The 18,367-nt window shown below is 37.6% G+C and overlaps 1 protein-coding gene across 1 annotated transcript; it reads left to right on the top strand.

Moving 5' to 3' along the window:
• The first annotated feature begins 5,623 nt into the window (after positions 1-5,623).
• Positions 5,624-18,145, top strand: LOC117306782 (actin-related protein 2/3 complex subunit 4). Its single transcript, XM_033791290.1, has 6 exons — positions 5,624-5,720; positions 10,602-10,720; positions 11,953-12,064; positions 12,854-12,949; positions 13,931-14,101; positions 15,045-18,145. Exons 1-6 carry the CDS (start codon positions 5,718-5,720, stop codon positions 15,048-15,050), a joined length of 507 nt encoding a protein of 168 aa, XP_033647181.1. The 5' UTR covers positions 5,624-5,717; the 3' UTR covers positions 15,051-18,145.
• Positions 18,146-18,367: the final 222 nt, after the last annotated feature.

Here is an 18,367-nt window from a genome sequence, read left to right as displayed (position 1 = left end):
AAATACAAAAATAAAAGAGAAAAGAATTCGTTCCGGCGTGATGAGCAAAAAAACTGTTTGTATCTCTTGGTGTTTTGTAACATCTGCTAGGCTTTTGTCCTGATAGGGGCATTCCTTGGAGAGTATGTCTCTTTCCTATTGTCCCCAAAGAGCTGACCAAAGTAAATGTTGTTTTGGTGGAGAGCTTTAGGCATGTGGGGATTAGTGGTTCTGTCTGCGGGGTGATGAAGGCACGGCGTGGGTCCTTCTTAAAGACGTATCATCACGGGTCATTTAGGGGACATAAGGCAAACAGTGCCCGCTAGGGGGTGCAATCAAGTGACCGGTAATGGCTTGGAATATCCTAATTTAAACATGCTCACATTCCCCCAGGTGGTTGTCATTGCTCGTAGCATAGAGATCTCTCAGTGAGGTGACAGCTATCAATTTTATCGTCAGCTCATTGTAAAAAATATCTCCCAAATTATAGCGGGCCAGGTAGGAGGACATTTTGGGGGATTTGTGCCTTTAATCGGATGATAGAAGCGTGGAATGTTGGCATACAGTCAGGGTATGTCACACCATGAAAAATATATTTTGGCATCACCCTTTTATGTTAAAGACACTGAACACTATTGGTACATGTCAAAGATCAGTCTTCTCACTTGGTGTATCTCAACATATGCATAATATATCAAACCTGTGAAAATTTGAGCTCAATCGGTCGCCGAAATTGCAAGATATGAATGAAAGAAAAAAACACCCTTATCACACGAAGTTGTGTGCTTTCAGATGCTTGATTGCTTGACCTCAAATTCTAAATCTGAGGTCTCGAAATCAAATTCGTGGAAAATTACTTCTTTCTCGAAAACTACTTCAGAGGGAGCCGTTTCTCACAATGTTTTATACCATCAACAACTCCCCATTGCTCGTTACGAAGTAAGGTTTTATGCTAAAAATACAAAAGAGGCAAGAACATGGTCTTCCTGCACACGCGATTGGTACACATCAAAGTCAATTAATGGAGAAAAACGTAAACATTGTGCATGGAGATTGCACTTTGTGATTTTGTACTCAAGAAAGGGGGCGTCTAAAAACTTGCACGGCTGTTAATATGGGGAAAAAAATGGGTGTTCAAATTACCCATTGGTGTTGTAATGAATACTAAGAAGACTCAACATTTACATCAAAAGTTGTTACAATAACACTTACTTCATTGGTGTTGTTTTTAACACTGGTGTAAATTTTGATTACATCCTTTTGGGAGTTTACCGAGTTTCCCGAGTTCCCTTGGCGGGAAGATCATCTAAACATTATTCGTAATTTGGTTTGCGGTAAACACCATGTATGTATATATACTTGCCAGGTATGTTCGTTTGATAACGTCACTCTACTACACCGGAGTATAGACCTTTCGGAATTCGGGAGACTTCTCAGTTCTGAGAAGAAAAAAAAGAATACAGTGTTTAACTACTAGCTGGTTGAAGGTAGAAAACAAACAAGCAATCATCCAGACAAACAAACTCTCAGACTGAAGCCGTGTCTGACATGATGCTGTTAATTAGCCATGTTTTGCAGCGATGTCGACAGGGAAAGAAACATTCTCTCTGGTCATTGTGTGTTCGTTTTCGTTGCATAACTCACATTCCTTTAATATCCTCTTTGTGTTTCTTTAAGAACGCCTCTAAGTGCCTCATGTTTGAGAGTGGCAACATGTCGCCAGGGGTAGCATCATTGACAGGCAACATAAAAGCTATGGAGGTCAGTGGACCCTCTCATAATTATGTGTTAGCAATTAGTATTACTCATAATTATATATCTTTGTTTCTCATACGAGTATGAACTAGCACAAGTCATAACTATGCCTTGCCAATTAAAGGAACACGTTGCCTTGGATCGGTCGAGTTGGTCTTTGAAAAGCGTTTGTATTCATTTGTTATAAATAGCATATGATTAGAAATATATTTTAAAAGTAGAATCTAATGATCCACACAAGTATCACTCGAAATTGCGTGGTTTTCCTTTTACCTCGTCGACAAACACGGTCGGCCATTTATGGGAGTCAAATTTTTGACTCCCATAAATGGCCGACCGTGTTAGTACGCAAAGTAAAAGGAAAACCACGCAATTTCGAGGCAAATGTGTGTGGATCATTGTATTCTACTTTTAAAACATCTTTCTAACCATATGCATTTTATAACAAACGGTTACAAACGCTTTTCAAAGACCAACTCGACCGATCCAGGGCAACGTGTTCCTTTAAGTCATATCCATGACACATAAGTATTAGTTATGATTTGTGAAATATAGTTGATAGTTTTGATTTTTGTTTGTTCTCATTTTCTTCTCTTCTCTCGAGTGTACCATTCACGTTTCTATGTAATTACCATTTTGTAAACGAGGAGAGAAAGTGACAAAAGCAGATGGGTGATTCGTATTATATAGGACAATCGTGTGTTTTTATGAACCCTAGGCATCTCGTATAAATTTTACCAGAGAATGCAGTTGATACCTTCTATAATCTGTTCTACCAACAGCAAATATATATTTTCCTGTGACGTTTCTGGAAAGAAATTACGACTCTGGAAAAAAATCGAGTCTTCCACAACAACAGTTATACGTAACATCCCAGACTATAGGTTACCAAACTATTATCCTTGGTATTGCAAAATCATACTTGCAATACCAAAGGTATTGTTGCCAAAGAGACATCTCACTAGACTAACAATGAAAGAAACGACGATCCAGACCCGATAAATCAGAAAGAAAAAACACAATTTAAGAGTTGTCAAAACTTTACCACCGAAGGACAAACTATAGAAAAAAGCCGGTATGTCGAAGGACGTTACGGGTTAAAGCCATTATACACTTTCGGTACAGAAAAAAAAGTTCACAGATTTACAAATAACTTACAGGGTTTACAGAAGGTAGTGGGGAAAGACTTCTCTTGAAATATTATTCCATGAACTACTTTAGTTTTTGAGAAAACAGTAAAACAATATCAATTCTCGAAAGCGAGAATTACGGATTTATTTTAAACACAATCATGTCATGACACGGCGAAACGCGCGGATACAAGGGTGGGTTTCCCCGTTATTTTCTCCCGACTCCGATGACCGATTGAGCCTAAATTTTCAGAGGTTTGTTTTTTGATATAAAAGTTGTGATACACGAAGTGTGGGCCTTGGGCAATACTGTTTACCAAAAGGATACAATGGCTTTAACTGGTAACAGGACAGTGGTGAACAAACTGATCTACAAAAGAGGACCAACAAAACCTAGTCCAGTGTAACGGGCTGCAGCATTCCGATCGGCAGACAGAACCAAGTCAGTGAAACGTCTCAACATTTGTGTCCTTCTTCCCCTGGCCGGTGGACATTAACTTTCTATAAGTTGACTGAAGTATCTCGCCTTGGGGCTGACAGAAACACTCAAACTCCCACAATTGTCACCTTTTATTGAGACTTAATTCTAAGGGCAGTGTGTACTTTTTGAATTGTGGACTTTTTGAATTGTCAAAGACCAATATCTTCACTTGGTGTTAACAACTTGCATAAACATTACATGTAATTTTTTGTAATGACAGTTTTGGCTCAGTTGGTCATAGTTGCTGAAAATAATTGGGGGAAACCCTTGCTGCACAGCAGTTGTGTGCTTTCAGAAGCCCTAGAAAGGCTCATATGCCTGAGGTTTTTTTTCAGATTCATTTGTCTGTGTTAAAAAGCCCGTTAAAAAGTTACCCCTTTCTCTAAAACTACCCAACTCAAAAAGGGGTCGTGTCTACTCTCCATCTGTTCTCTTTTATACACATTTTGAACAAGATTACAGAAGTGCAGTTTTTTTTTATCTTAAAAATATCGTTAGATGGCAATAGAAAAGCATCACAATTTTTCTGAGTTTTGTGTTTATTTTTGTCCCTGAAAACGAACTGTTTCAATTCGGATATAATAATTATATCCTATTCTTTTCTCATAAAAATAAAATGTTTAGTAAGGTTTCTGTTTGACTTCCAATTTATTCATTGTATGTCTATGCATTACTCGTATTTTGCTCGAAACCACGGCTTCGGCTTTGGATTCGGCTTCGTCTCCTTTTCTTGTCTGACGGTGCTCCCGCTGGAAAGGTGGCATTATCTTTCACAAGAGGGCGCACTACATAATTTTCATAGACCTTTCGCAAATATCGGGGCGCGCGCGTAAAGCTTGGAATTGGGTGCATTGTGGTCTTGCTGGTATCAAAATTTGATCCATATATATCCCACAATGCACCTCATTCAACAGTCTGCGCTTGCGCATTGGTATTTGCGATAAGGTCTATGGCGCGTACCGTAGACAGGCGGACATAAATATTATGAAAATCACATGCCTGGCCCAATTTTATAAAATAGGGTACTGCTTGGCAAATTTCTTTGCTAAGCAAAAAAGGAGTGCGTAAGCGATATTTGTCTGTGCTTGGCAAGTTTTAATACTAACAAGCTTTATGAAACTGACAAGATGTAGTCACAGACAAGGGAGGGAATACGGACGGGTGGGATAATGGAAATACAATTAATAGGAAGTTTTATTTGTAGTGGGAGGAAAACACCCACAGAGTATGGGAAAACCCACGCATTCAGGTACAATAATGATGACTGACATATCGTGGAGACAAAATATCGAATCTGTGACTATTTTCTAACCTATGTTTGAATCTTAACTATATTTTGCACAACTTTTTATGCAAATGCAGTTTTGATAAGCAAACCATCATGTGAATTAAGAAAGAAACACAAAAGTCTACCAAAGTTTTTGATCGTTTTTCTTAAAGGATTTGGGTACTGTTTGTAACACAAAACACAATGTTTAATTTACATTAAACTTAAACCTTTTGAAGATAATGATAGTAGAAAGCGTACCTTTAAATATTAGTTGCTGAAGTGCTGTAGTTTTTGAACAATGAGTAAAACAATGTCATGACATTGCTTTACTCATTTCTCAAAAACTACAGCACCTCAGCAGGTAATATTTTTAGGGAAGCTTTCTACTATCATTATCTTCAAATAAATCTGTGGACATTGTTTTTGTTGTCCTACAAAAAGTACTTTAAACACAAACAAACAAGCAGGTTATGTGAGCTGGAAATTTTTTGTCTTCTGTCTCAGCAAATATTATTACCCAAACCAATGAACTGATGTATCGTCTATGCACATGAGAATGCAGGGCTTGTATTTTTGTGTTAAGTTTCAAAGCCTTTTTAATGTTAGTGTTTGGAAATTCCTAGTTTTGCGGGAGCAAGAAATTTTAAGAGTTTTTTTTTCTCGAGGCACAGGGGTAAACAAAATAGTTCACACCAGTTTCTTTTTCCCAACAAGATTAATTTGTAATCATGTTTAATTAAAAAGCAGACACTTATCACTCAAACACTGCTTTGAAGAAGAAGAAGAAGAAGAAGAAGAAGGGGGGAAGCAGACCCCCCCCCCCCCCCCCCCCGATTTTGAGATGTATTCATAGAGCTGTACTTTTATATAGCTCTATGGATGTATTCCACACACGTAGACCAACAGGTGTATTTCCGGCCTCGTGGTGGCGCTATTGTCTGTCCGCCGCACTGGTTCTCCAACTTTTTAGACTGGCTCCGTTACCTTGATACTGCTAAGCCGCTCACTGCTGGCTTGGGTACCAGTGTGGTCCAATTATTGCCTACTGACGTGCATGCAAACTCTAGTGCAGGGCGTTTCCGCATTGTAAGGAAGTCTAAACATGGTAAGAAAAATCATTATAATTCTTGGTTTTGTGGAAATGATAACAATTGTTCTTGTATGATGAGATGTTGAGGTATATAGTTGGGTATTCGTCAATTATTTTGTGGCTGAATTTTGAGGAGAAAACTCCAACCATGACCAACTTAATTTTTTAACACAATTGAATTTACTCAACTTCAATTCAAGTTTCAACTCTTGTTGAACAATAATTAAATACAGACCCCATCTTTAGTCTTTGCTCACCGCTTAGGATTGCCTAAGCCTTACTTTAAAAATTATTGTGTTTTCTTACAAATAACAGAAGTATCAATCAGTAACTCACTGTGCAAAAAAAAACCAGATTCTTTTCAGGGATCTGGATTCTTTTCCAGATCTGCCCTCTGGAATCTGGATTCTTTCAATACCTTTTCCGTATAGATTCTGCCACTTCCAAAAATTTGTATTCACAATTCAACACAATGATTCAATGCAAAGTTATTCCTACGTTAACATCATTAAGAGGAATGAATTTAATCCCATAGCAAAACTCATGTTCATTGGAACAAATTGTTCTTAGAGACTAGATTAATAAGTTATTGGGTTTCTTCATTTCCTTTTTAATGTTTGGGTTGGAATTGTTGTTGAAACATAGCCTTAGGCCTATCAACAATCCACCTGGCTAATTTTGCTGGTTGGCCAAAAGGCATTCTATTGTATAGTGGGACGGAAAGAGGGGCTAAATCTTCCTCCACGCAGTGCCTTTGTTTTGGAATTTGGCAATTCAGCAAAATCGACCAGGCTAGAATCGCGAGAAGGTCTATGAATTTAACATGAAGGAGTTTACATATTTGTCAAATAACTATTCTTGCTCAATATACCATACTCACACCATAAACACAGGCCTGTTTGCTTCGTTTTTGAAAGGGCAAGGGCACCAAGGCATAGTAAAGGGCACCCTATGACTGAGGACATTGTTAATTTCTACTGGTGGAGAATTTGAAGGGCACCAAGGCAGTGACCTGCAGGGGCAATTTAGGCAGTTGCCTTTGTTGCCTCCATGAAGTGTCAGCCCTGACAACAAAGAGATGTTCAAAAAAAAAAAAAAAATCTTTTTCCCTACACCGATTTGTGTTAGCACTGTATACTCAGCACGTTCCCGAGTCCTGTGAAAAAATATCACAGGCATGTTACTCAGGTGGGATTCGAACCCACGACCCTTGCAATTCCAGAGCAGTGTCTTACCACAACTAGACTACCGAGGGTTGCCCGGCAGCTAGAGGCAGTTCGAATCATCTACTTTCATGCCTTTTGAGTTTGTTGTCTTTAAAACTTGAGCTTTGAATATGAAATTAACCAGGGCTTATTAATTTAATATTAAATAAGGTCCATTGAGCACTATTTTACAGGCAAAATTATCAAAAATTAAAAGCCAGCTGTGTCTCTTTGAAAGTTTTAGTTAAATAGTAATAGGGCAGTTCATATCAAAATAGTACATGTACTTGAAAGAAAACTGCTAAAAAGTAAACCTGCCACTGCACTGGTATTTTAATCAAGAACATTGAATCTACATGTATCCACGCTTAGTTAGAATACTGCATCTATGACTGTATCGAGGGCAGCATTAAAGTCAATTGCAGGCAATCTTTGGCGTTACAAATTTTTCGACATACTTTGATTGATTTCTAATCAATAGAAGGCATGTATACGACCATTACCATCTTTGTAAATTGTAGGCCTAACAAGTACAAGTAGGCTTTTAGATAATAAATAAACAATTTCTTTTTGAGGACTCGAGTTCATGACCAAAGTAAGACCCTACCTTTAAAAGGGGTATTCTTTTACTGCTTTGTCTGTCAGTGTCGAGCAGTGAATATGATCCAAATAATATTAATGTACTTTATTGCAGACGCATGTTCAGTTAAAATCTTATGTTGGATACTTGTGTATCCTGTGTATAAGCTTCAAAGAGGACGCTATACTTTAAACCGAGAACCAGGTTTACTAAAACATAGTCAAGACATCAACTTGTCTTTATTTGGTATTACTTGTGTTTTTAAATACAAAAATAAAGTGGTTATCTAGCTCTTTTAATGACAAAATAATCCTTTGGTTTTTGGAACCATTCAGTTGTTTAAATCAATAATGTAGAAATACGCAATAAAACTAGCCTGCTTATTTTACTTTGAATAAATCAAAACTATCATGAAAATGTTAATGTCATTGCTATGGAATAAACCGTTGAGGGGAAATGGACTTCTTCAAAACAAACAAGTTTTGTTTTTGTTGGCAGGAAATTCTTTATGAGGAAATCAGACATGTTCAAATAGAAAGCACTTGATTATTAAAGGGCAGGTCTTTTCCTCAACACTAGCCTAGCATGTATTGTCAAGTAAAAACTACTGTTTTAAAGTGCAGGCCCCAAAATAACCCATGGCACCTATACGGCAATTGCCATGGTGCCCTCTGCAAGGTTTCAATTTACAAACTTTATCTTCATAGGGGTGCCCCTTATTAGAGGGAAATTGCTGTGCCCGTTCAAGAGAGAAGTTCAAGGCCTAAAAGTGGGCCTGTAAAACAACACTTTCCAAGTTGCCATGTGGGCAACTGAAAAATGTGCAACTTGCTACTTTAAAAAGCTCAATTTCATCATTTTGTATAAATACATGTGACTAATATAGCAATTGTTATTTGTGTTAGTTAATTTGTGAATATAGTCAATATAACTTCATTAGACCATTCAATTTTGATCACTACCATTAACACATCAGAAGATACATGTATTTTTATGACAATATGTAAAAAAATTGGGCTACTAAAACTTTTGGTGGACAACAACTAAAATGAACAGTTTACAAGCCTGGTGGGCTACATTACAAAAGGCTATTTAAGCATAAGGCTGGACGGGTTTGTATGTATACAGTACATCATGCTTCAAAACTACAACAAATATTTCCCTGCTTTAAAACTACAAGTTTCATTAAAAATCTCTTTTTCTATTATTGTTGGAACCCATCCATTTTAGTAGAGGGTCCTTCTTTCTCCAATAACTTATGTGTAGGAACATCTTCAAAAAAGAAAAGAAGAGCAATTAAGCAACAACAGCAACACAACGATCATAGCGTCTTCAATTGAGTGTGCTTTGTATGTACATGGGGTGTATAGTGAAATGATCAAGTGATTTTGGCTGGCCATTTCCTTGATGCTTTAACAGCCCATGAATGTAATTAAAACAAACATTCAGTTTACCGTAAGGGTCCTGAGGGTGTGTTCAGGCTGTAACTAATGTTGCCCCCACCCCTCCTGAGGGTGTGTTCAGGCTGTAACTAATGTTGCCCCCACCCCCCTTTTTTTTTGGGGGGGGGGATTCCTTTCCAAGGATATTGAATGGACAGAGACAGCCTTAAGCCCTATTTACACGACAGAAATTCAACAAGGGTCCCTTGCTTAATTTAAGCACGGTTGTAAAATGTAGCAAGATATTTGACAAGATTTTATCAGGGACCTTGGACATAGCACAAATTGTCGTCCTTTCACAAGAGGTACATTTTGTAAATTTTTACAACCATGCTACAATTTAGCAAGGGACCCTTGCTTAATTGCTCTAGTATGAAAGGGGCTTTTTCGACTAGTCTCTGTTATTTGTTGCATACATACACGTACATGACATTTAATCCTGCCACAGAGAGTTACATAATGGTATTAGCCTAAAGCATCTTTAAATGCCCACAACCACCTTAAGGTCACTCCTAAGCAGGAAATAACAACCACCAGTAATAACCGTGCAGTGAAAAATGAACAGGCAGATTTAAAGTCAGACCCATAAAAAAAATCTAATAATTCCGTCTTGGATCAACACAATATCAGACCTCTGCCAACTCTCCCTGATGCTACCAAAGATTCCCGGAAAACAAACCACTCGCTCCACGCCTTTATGAACAAAATCTCTCTGATTTATATGAAAACTTTTTCCCCATTATGTTGAATGTAATTCTAAATATCTCCTTGATTGTTGTACGAAATCTCTTTAATTGCAAGATGCAAATTTTATGTTGGCAGCTCTGAAAAATGCAAAGAAAGGACACTTCCGTTTGACCAACTTGCATGCGAGTAACTTTAAATATAATATGAATAGTAAAATTGCAGGTACAACCATGAGTAAAATCTCTTTTGAAAGATGTTTTAAACAGTGTACTCTGCTCGTCTTCTGGAGAAACTTGCATGCGTTGACTCTCAAAATGGCGCACCCAATAGGAGACTTCCCAACACTAGGTGGCAGCAGACATACCGGGTAAATTTCCATTGTTTACGTAGTTCTGAACATGCGCATAATTCTGAGAACAATGGATTTACCCGGTAAGTCTGCTGCCCTCTATCGTCCCAGAAAGTCTCCCATTAGATTATTGTGGTGAAACCACTAAGGCCAATTTCAGGATACCAACCAGTCGAAGAAGTTGCATGTGACACAGTACGAGTATTTTTGCTGTTAACCTTAATCTTGTAGCAGATTCGGTCGGGTTAGCATCATCAGGACAGTCGGGTTGGCATAGTGGTTTCTTTCCTCGCCTTCCATCTCTAGGACCCCGAGCTAAGGGCACTGCATGGATGTGGTTTTCAGTCCTCACTTGATTGCTTAGGTTTTCCCAGGAATAATTCTTTTGGGTTTTCCTCGCACATCTGAAATTTTTGTGAGAACCAAGAATTCATAGCTTCACAACCAGATTTAATAACTGAATCTATAAGTAATTGAATAAATAAATATATAGATAAGTACACAAATAAACAACAAATAAGCGTAATTTTTATTGTGCTCAGCTTCTTTTTTTATTATCTGAAAGCAGCTCTATGAATTGGGTTCTTTTGTTTGGTGGTTTTATAAAGTTTTTATTGTGATTATCATTCACAGGCCGCCACATTGAGGCCCTACTTACAGGCCGTCAGGGCAACCTTACAAGCCTCCATGTGCCTTGAGAACTTCTCATCTCAGGTTGTAGAAAGACACAACAAACCAGAGGTAGAAGTAAGGTGAGTCAAATAAGCTTAGAGTCAAATATTTTCCTGTATAAATGGTAGCACCCGTATGTTCCAACATCCCTGTGTTTCGATACCTACATGTACATGTATGTTCTGACACCCTAGTGTATTTCTCTAACCCTAACCTTAGCGTATAAATTATCAGAAGGGGGGCATACATGTAGGGTTGTTGGAACACAGGGGTGTTTGAATATAGAGTAGTCACCTATGAAGCTCCAAAACCTACCCACACCTTCCCTCCTGCCCCTTAAAGACACTGGACACTAAGACCAGTCTTCGCACTTGGTGTATCTCAATATGTACATAAAATAACATACCTGTGAAAATTTGAACTCAATTGGTCATCAAATTTTTGAGAGAAAAGTGGAAGAAAAAACGCCCTTGTCACACAAAGTTGTGTACTTTCAGAAACTTGATTTAGAGACCTCAAAATCTAATTCTGAGGTCTCGTAATCAATTTTAAATGGAAAATTACTTCTTTGTTGAAAACTACGTTACTTTAGAGGGAGCCGTTTCTCACAATGTTATATATTATCAACAGCTCTCCATTGCATGTTACCAAATATGCTAACAATTATTTTGAGTAATTACCAATAGTGTCAAGTGCCTTAAAATCAATTATTTATTTTCAGTGTTGACTTATACATGTAGGAATGACACATGTTTGACATTAATTTAAACCACTATTATAGAGAGTTAACCACATCACTTTATAATAACCTTTCTGTGCCCGCCTGCAGCATAATTGTGCAGAAACTTTTAGAACTTTTTGAATAACAATTTTAATTTTGAAATATCGGATGGGATGTAAAGCCGCAGGTTCCGTGTGTTGTGTAATGCATGTACAATAACTCAATTACCCTTATTGCTAAGAGAAGGGGTTTTCCCCTGTGTTTCTGGAAGTGGCTTCTGAATGTGTCGCAGCACCTTGTAAACTCTAACATTGTGCAACATAAATGGGCCTTGCTATTCAAGCAACTAAAAAAACCTGGAAATGAATAAATAATGTCAAATGTTTTGATGAGATGCTCGTTAATAAAGCACGATATAAAAAATAGTTATTATTCACAAAAATACTGAGATAAAAAGCACAATATACAACCAAACTATTTTTTATAATTAACATTATTTTAATTGGTGAATGTAACTAAGCTTTATGAAACCGAGTTATTATTATCACTATTGTTATTTTAATTGGTGAATGTAACTGATTCATTTTTCAGGAGTGGAAAGGAGCTTCTGTTAATGCCAGTCATAGTCAGCCGCAATGAAAAAGAGAAGGTTCTAATAGAGGGTTCCATTAACTCCATCCGAATAAGCATCAGCATCAAGCAAGTAAGTTACGTCATATTTCATCAAAATTGTTTGATCGAATGTTTGTGAATACATCAATGTTAGAATCTAATAGAAACTCAAAAGAGGTGAGTAATAGTATCAGTGAAACAGTTGTGTGATTTTCTTTTTGGTTTGCTTGTGTTCCCATGTTCTAAGTCTGTTTGGCTTTTTTTGCACATTATTCTCTGATTGCACCTTCAACCAAGAGCAAGTTCGAGTGGGCACAAATAGTCGACCCGTGGTTGACTACTGACCAGCAACGTACACATGCGCACTCACTTGAACGACTCAATTGGAAGTCTAGTCAACCTTTCCGCCTTTTTGCTACGGTGTCACTGGTTCCCCTCTGCGTTTGACACGTGTTAGAATGGAACATGCTGTTGAGACCAGTGACGAAACCATGGTCATGAGGCTGGTTCCAAATGGTCGACCATACTAGTCAACCAATGGTCGACCAGCCTGGGTTCGAGTGCAAATGGTCAACCTTTAGTTAACCATTGTGCACACTCGAAACTTGCTCCAAGTTGCTAGGGCAAGTTATCAAAAAGGAACTTCCAGGCATGTGATGGTCTGAACTATGTTTAGCTTTTGTCTTCATGGTCTCATTCCCTTTCTTTTTTTCTTCTGGACACCCCAGTATCCTTTTGAGACTGGACATCTTAAAAACTTTCAATACATGTAGGGCAGTGTCTTTATTTTTTAGGGTAGAGTTTCTAATATAAATAAATAATCTGCGAGAAGCTCACCCTTTAGCAATTTATTGAATTCATGACTTGTTTTTCTTGACAGGCTGATGAAATAGAGAAGATTCTATGTCACAAGTTTATGCGTTTCATGATGCTTAGGGCAGAAAACTTCTTCATACTTAGGAGGAAACCAGTGGAGGTGAGTAGTCTTTAAGGTTTGACTGAGGGGACAGATTAGTCACTTAATATTCTCTGGAATAAGAGGGTAAAGATTAGGCAGGGCTTTAATTCTACACTGGACCACAGGTCCTAAAGTTGCCAAAGAGAATAATTCAATGCATGGTGACGTAGAGTTCAAGGCCCTAGCTGTTGCCACCGGTTGGGTATGGTCTTAGTCTGTTGTACCCATTTCCCCTGATATGTTATATTTATATTTTAATTCTTCGGACAGTACAAATAAATCAAGCACAGTCCGTCCAGGGGAGGGCAAGGGTCAAAAAAGTGTCATAACAAAAAATGTGCCCTCCCAGACCGGGAAAATCACAATCACAATCATTTTGGTTGCGCCATTTTGGAGAGTAACTCATTTTGAACGCTTAAAAGTTTTATGAAATTAGGAGTGCAGCCCAATTTCATAGCAAAAAAATTACGAAGCACAGACAATTCTTGCTTAGAAGAAATAGCATCCCCCAGCCAAAATTCACTGACACCTGTTACGACTGGTTCACCACCCATTTTTTCTACGTAGTAATTTCTGCAAGACAGCTTTTGTGAAGTTTTTAAGCAAATTGTTTTGCTAAGCAAGAAATGAGTGGGGTGTACAATTGTGGTATTTTGGTTGCTACACTATTATTGTCTCTTTCTTTTTTGGTTTAGTGCTGGTTGATTGTTTGGTGTTTTGATTGTTTTAATTCTTGCTCATTACCTACATTGTATCTTGTGTTAACATTTTAGCTACTTTAAAAAAAAACCTGTTTTATTGTACCAGTGCATTCAACCCATCCATTGACATACTGTTCATTCCTTTTTAATGTTGTTTTTATGAAGAAAAAAAAACCATAAATTATAATATTTTTAATTAACATTTTTTGTGTGCTAAGCAAGTTTTTGTGATTAAACGCTTACTAAAGTTGACTCCTGTTTGTTACTGACTCTAAATCTTTTTCAACCTCCTACCCAGGGCTACGACATTAGCTTCCTCATAACCAACTTCCACACAGAGCAGATGTTTAAGGATAAGTTAGTAGACTTTGTTATCCAGTTTATGGAAGACATTGACAAAGAAATCAGCGAGATGAAATTGAGCGTCAATGCCAGGGCCCGTATAGTGGCCCAAGAGTTCCTTAAGAGTGTAAGTTCCAACAAATATCTGGTTTTTGTTTTTATATTTCTCTCACAAACCGTTTTTTTTCTTTTCTTTTTTTAAAATTCATATTGGTAATAACACAAATTATAAAAACCATACTTATTTGGCACAGATCACAAGGACTCTACTCCCTATCAACTACTATTAACCACTTCAAATCGCTTTTTTTAAGAGCTTATTAAAATAATCGTTTTCCTTAGAATATATTGTTGCCATAATGAAACCCTGACTTTACAATGGAGGACAATATAGGTGCTCCTAAAATTAGTTCTGGGATGCGTTTTTTTGTCGACTGAGCAAATTGTGTAGAAACTCAACATGATTGGTAGAACCTTGGCGCAGATCGACAGCCGAGAAACTTCCGTGATATGATGGTATCTATGAACACTCAGACTTAACCCCCCATTGAGATCAATATATACATGTAATGACAAACAACAGTGGCAGGCTGTTTATTCTTTTATGTCACAATACCTCATGCCAGAGTACCTCATCAACCTCATCCACCCATACACCTCAGCACACACCGGACTGCGTTCTAATGAGCTCTTGATGCTTCATCAGCCCAGAACATCCACTCTTTGGGGCAATAGGTCCTTTTCTGTAGCATCAGCCCGGGTGTGGAACCAACTCCCACTGACTGTCAAATCATCTCCATCCATCACAACATTCAAGACAAACTTAAACACTCACCTTTTCAAACAAGCATGCTCACACAATCCGCTATACTAAGTGTTCTATATTATTATTATTATTATGATTATTAATGTTAAACGTTTGTTTTGACTCCAATGAGCTCATAATATACATAACTACTATACTTCAAGTAGTTTTAAAAGGTGCTAAAATAGAGAAAGTATCTATATTAAAAAACTGATAATTTTTATAAATGAGACTTAATGCAAAACTTTGTTTTTCCCTTCCACAGTTTTGAGAAATCCCAGATGCAGCTTAGCACGGACCACTTAGGGGGAGGGGAGACGGGGTTCATCATGGCCATCACCTTGGGGGGGGGGGAAAGAACCCTTGTCATGAAGGGAGTCGGTGAGACAAAAAATAGAACTGCGGAACAGCCAAGATGGGTACAACCTCCTTATTGATGGAGCGTAAGAAACATTCAAGCAGACACTGTTCTTAACCTCAGAGAAAACAAAATAACTTTCTGGCGACGTATTTATCAAAATAATTGACAGAGACAACATTTTCACAGGTTTGTTATTTGATGTATATTGTAATGAATACACTAAACAAGAACACTGTCTGCGCCTAGTTGTCGGCTCTACCAATCCTGTATAATACCACTAACATTCTTGTGATTATTTACGCTAATTTCACCGATCAAACCCAGCCCTGCATTTTGGTTAGAAAACAATGGCTTCTTATTTGGAAACATTTTTGTTATGTGAGACCTCGTGTTTTGTAGCAAAGAATTACATTTTCGTTGACAATTGTTGGGGAAACAATTGCCATGTTTATGGTTACACATAGTTTTTGAGATTCCTTGGTTTTGCCATGAACATTTAACGCAACTAGGGGAAAACAATTTTGGTGGATTTTTTTTTGTAGTTCTAATAAAAGGCGATTTGCAATACAGTGTGCCCTCTCCAGTTTGGCCGGGACGGTTTTGGCCATTTTCAAAGTGCATCATGGCAAAATGTGACAATATTTTAGTCGTCTTGCAGAAGTAAGAATTTCTCTGTTTCTGACATAAGGTGGTGTTTTTTACGAGGCTTGTGAATGTTTGTCGCATTCAAGACAGCTGTGTTAAGGCTGAGTCATACTGCAGCGAAAACGATAACGCTAATGACGCAAAGAGAACGCAATCTATTGGTTGAATAGCTCCATGCAGAATACGGCCACGCTGATTCAACCAATTGAGGGCGTGCATTTTTAACATTCTCATTTTTGTTTTCGTTATCGAGGCCTGTGTAACCGGGCCTTTAAGGTCCCAAAATGCCTGTTTGAACTGGATTGTGTGATTGCTTTTGGGGAACTGGTCTCACTGGTGTAAACTTATAGAGGACGCACTGTATTGTAAATTGCTTATTGCTTATCAAAAACATCATGTTATTTTGGATAACTCTCTTGATTTCATTTTACGAAATTCCTTATACATTACGTGCTGGGCAGATTGTTAAATTAATGGTCAAGAAAACTTGTAATCAGTTTTGGGGGAAAACTACAAGAATTTATGTGATACTAGTGTGTAAATTAAATACATGTAACTTCTTTAAATAGATTAAGTGATTTTTGTTTTATTTAATTTCAATTTCAGAACTTTAAGTGTATAAATAATTATTTTCAAAAGTAGAAAAAACGTTGTGTTGTGAAACCAGAAGCAACACAGCGAAATTAAGTGTTAGATTAAAAAGTATGTTTTCTTAACAAACAAAGATTTGTAAACCTTAATATTGCCTGATATCTTGTAGACGGATTGATGAGGGGTTACCACTTGATCCTTGCCATTCTGAATCCATCAAAATCAAGCAGAAGGATTTGCTCAACTACAATGGCCATTTGTATCCAAACTACGCTGATTTGGGATATACAGGCATTTTTTACACCACAGTTTGGGCTTGGGCTTGAATTTTTTTGTACACGTGATCTGAACACCAATCCGGGCGTGCAATTGTTGAGCACTGCGCGTCATTGCTGCGGTGTCAATAGAGGGCGCTACCAATTTTGTTTTGTCTGATTGTGTGTGGTAGCTTTTGGGGAATTTTTGAAGGCCTCCAAGGCCAAGACCAGGGCAAAAGAGGCGACGGCCTCTGTGGCTTCCATGTCAGGGCCCAGTTTCATAGAGCTGTTCAAGCACAAAAAGTAGCTAAGCACAACAAAATTATGCTTACCAGACTATGGTTACCAACCAAAATACCATGTCACTTGCACCATTTCTGACTGATATCCTGCTAATTGTTGCTAATCACAAAATTTGTATGCTAAATTGTCTTTGAAATTGGGCCCAGGCCTCAATAAGACACCTTGCCTCTGTTTCACTTGCATTGACTTGTGTGTCAGACCGACCAAGATGGCTACCGGTTAAGACTTCTAAACAAAGTAAAAGTAATTTCTGCTCATAATTTTGTCAGAACAAATTTGAAATTTAACTCCATGTTCATGTATTTTTCATTAGTTTTTACACTGTGTCTGGTATTGAATTGTTGGTGACATGCTGACAATGCATTGCCAAAGAGTAGACTGGTTTGCTGTGCCAAGAAACAATATAATCATCTAGGATTGGTATGTTGGTGACGGCTTATAGACTAAACCTTTTTTCTTCCCTCGTTTTTATTATGTTAACTTCACATATTATTTATGTAAAGAGAAAATAGGCTTTCATTTGTACCACACTAAAAATGCGGTGTTATCTTTTAAGGAACATTTACAAAAAAAATGGCGCAATGGAATATTGTTTGATATTTATTCTCCAGTATGTTGTGAGACTACTCTCACTCTTTTGTTTTTGAGAGTAGTCTGGGTACCATACCATATACACAGTGTACTACTCAGGTGAATGATAAGAGTAACTGTACAGTAGATGACTATTGGGCAGGGTGAATAATCAGTGCCCCTGCTTCTTGGCGGTAATTTAAGTTCCTTGTTTGCTGGAATTGCAGTTACCTTAGGGAGTTGAACAAATCTACCAGCAGTATAACAAACTGCGCCTTGAACACCCAGCAGGGTGGATATGTGCGCATTACAAGTCTTATTATTATTATTATTATTATTAATTCTTTTCAATAACTTGGATGGTAGAAACGAGATAACCAAAAAGTGTTGATAAATTTCCATAACTACCAGTTATAGGTGTGTCATGTTTGAGCAGTCTAGTGCAGCGAACATAAGTTCTGGGTCGATTTCACAAATTAATCTGAAGTTGTGTATCAATTCTATTGTTAAGCAAACTGTGATGTCACAATACAAATCTCTATGGTGATAATGACAACTCATCTTATGATGAATCTAAGTGCTTTGTGGAATCGCTTTTTTAGTCAACAAAGTGTGGGTTTGAGTCCAGGGCCCAATTTCATAGAGCTGCTTAAGCACAAAATTCTGCTTAAGCAAAAAAATCTATGCTTTGTAAAATCAGATAACCGGCCAAGACTCCACCCAATTGTTATGCCAAGTAAACAACAGCTAAACACCAGTCACAAGCAAAGAATATCACATGAAGTTTTGGCCTGTAACATGTGTAAAATAAGCCAGCTATTTTCGTGCTTAACCATTTTGTTTTGCTTAAGCAGCTCTATG

Source organism: Asterias rubens, chromosome 2, assembly GCF_902459465.1.
Source record: "Asterias rubens chromosome 2, eAstRub1.3, whole genome shotgun sequence".
NCBI lineage: Eukaryota > Metazoa > Echinodermata > Asteroidea > Forcipulatida > Asteriidae > Asterias > Asterias rubens.
Note: the sequence above shows the minus strand (reverse complement) of the source record. Positions and strands in the feature narration are given on the sequence as shown.

Coding starts and splice junctions, on each gene's coding strand:
- LOC117306782 (XM_033791290.1), top strand. Junction 12,065..12,853: donor TAAGCATCAGCATCAAGCAA/GTAAGTTACGTC, acceptor TTTTCTTGACAG/GCTGATGAAATAGAGAAGAT. Junction 12,950..13,930: donor TTAGGAGGAAACCAGTGGAG/GTGAGTAGTCTT, acceptor CCTCCTACCCAG/GGCTACGACATTAGCTTCCT.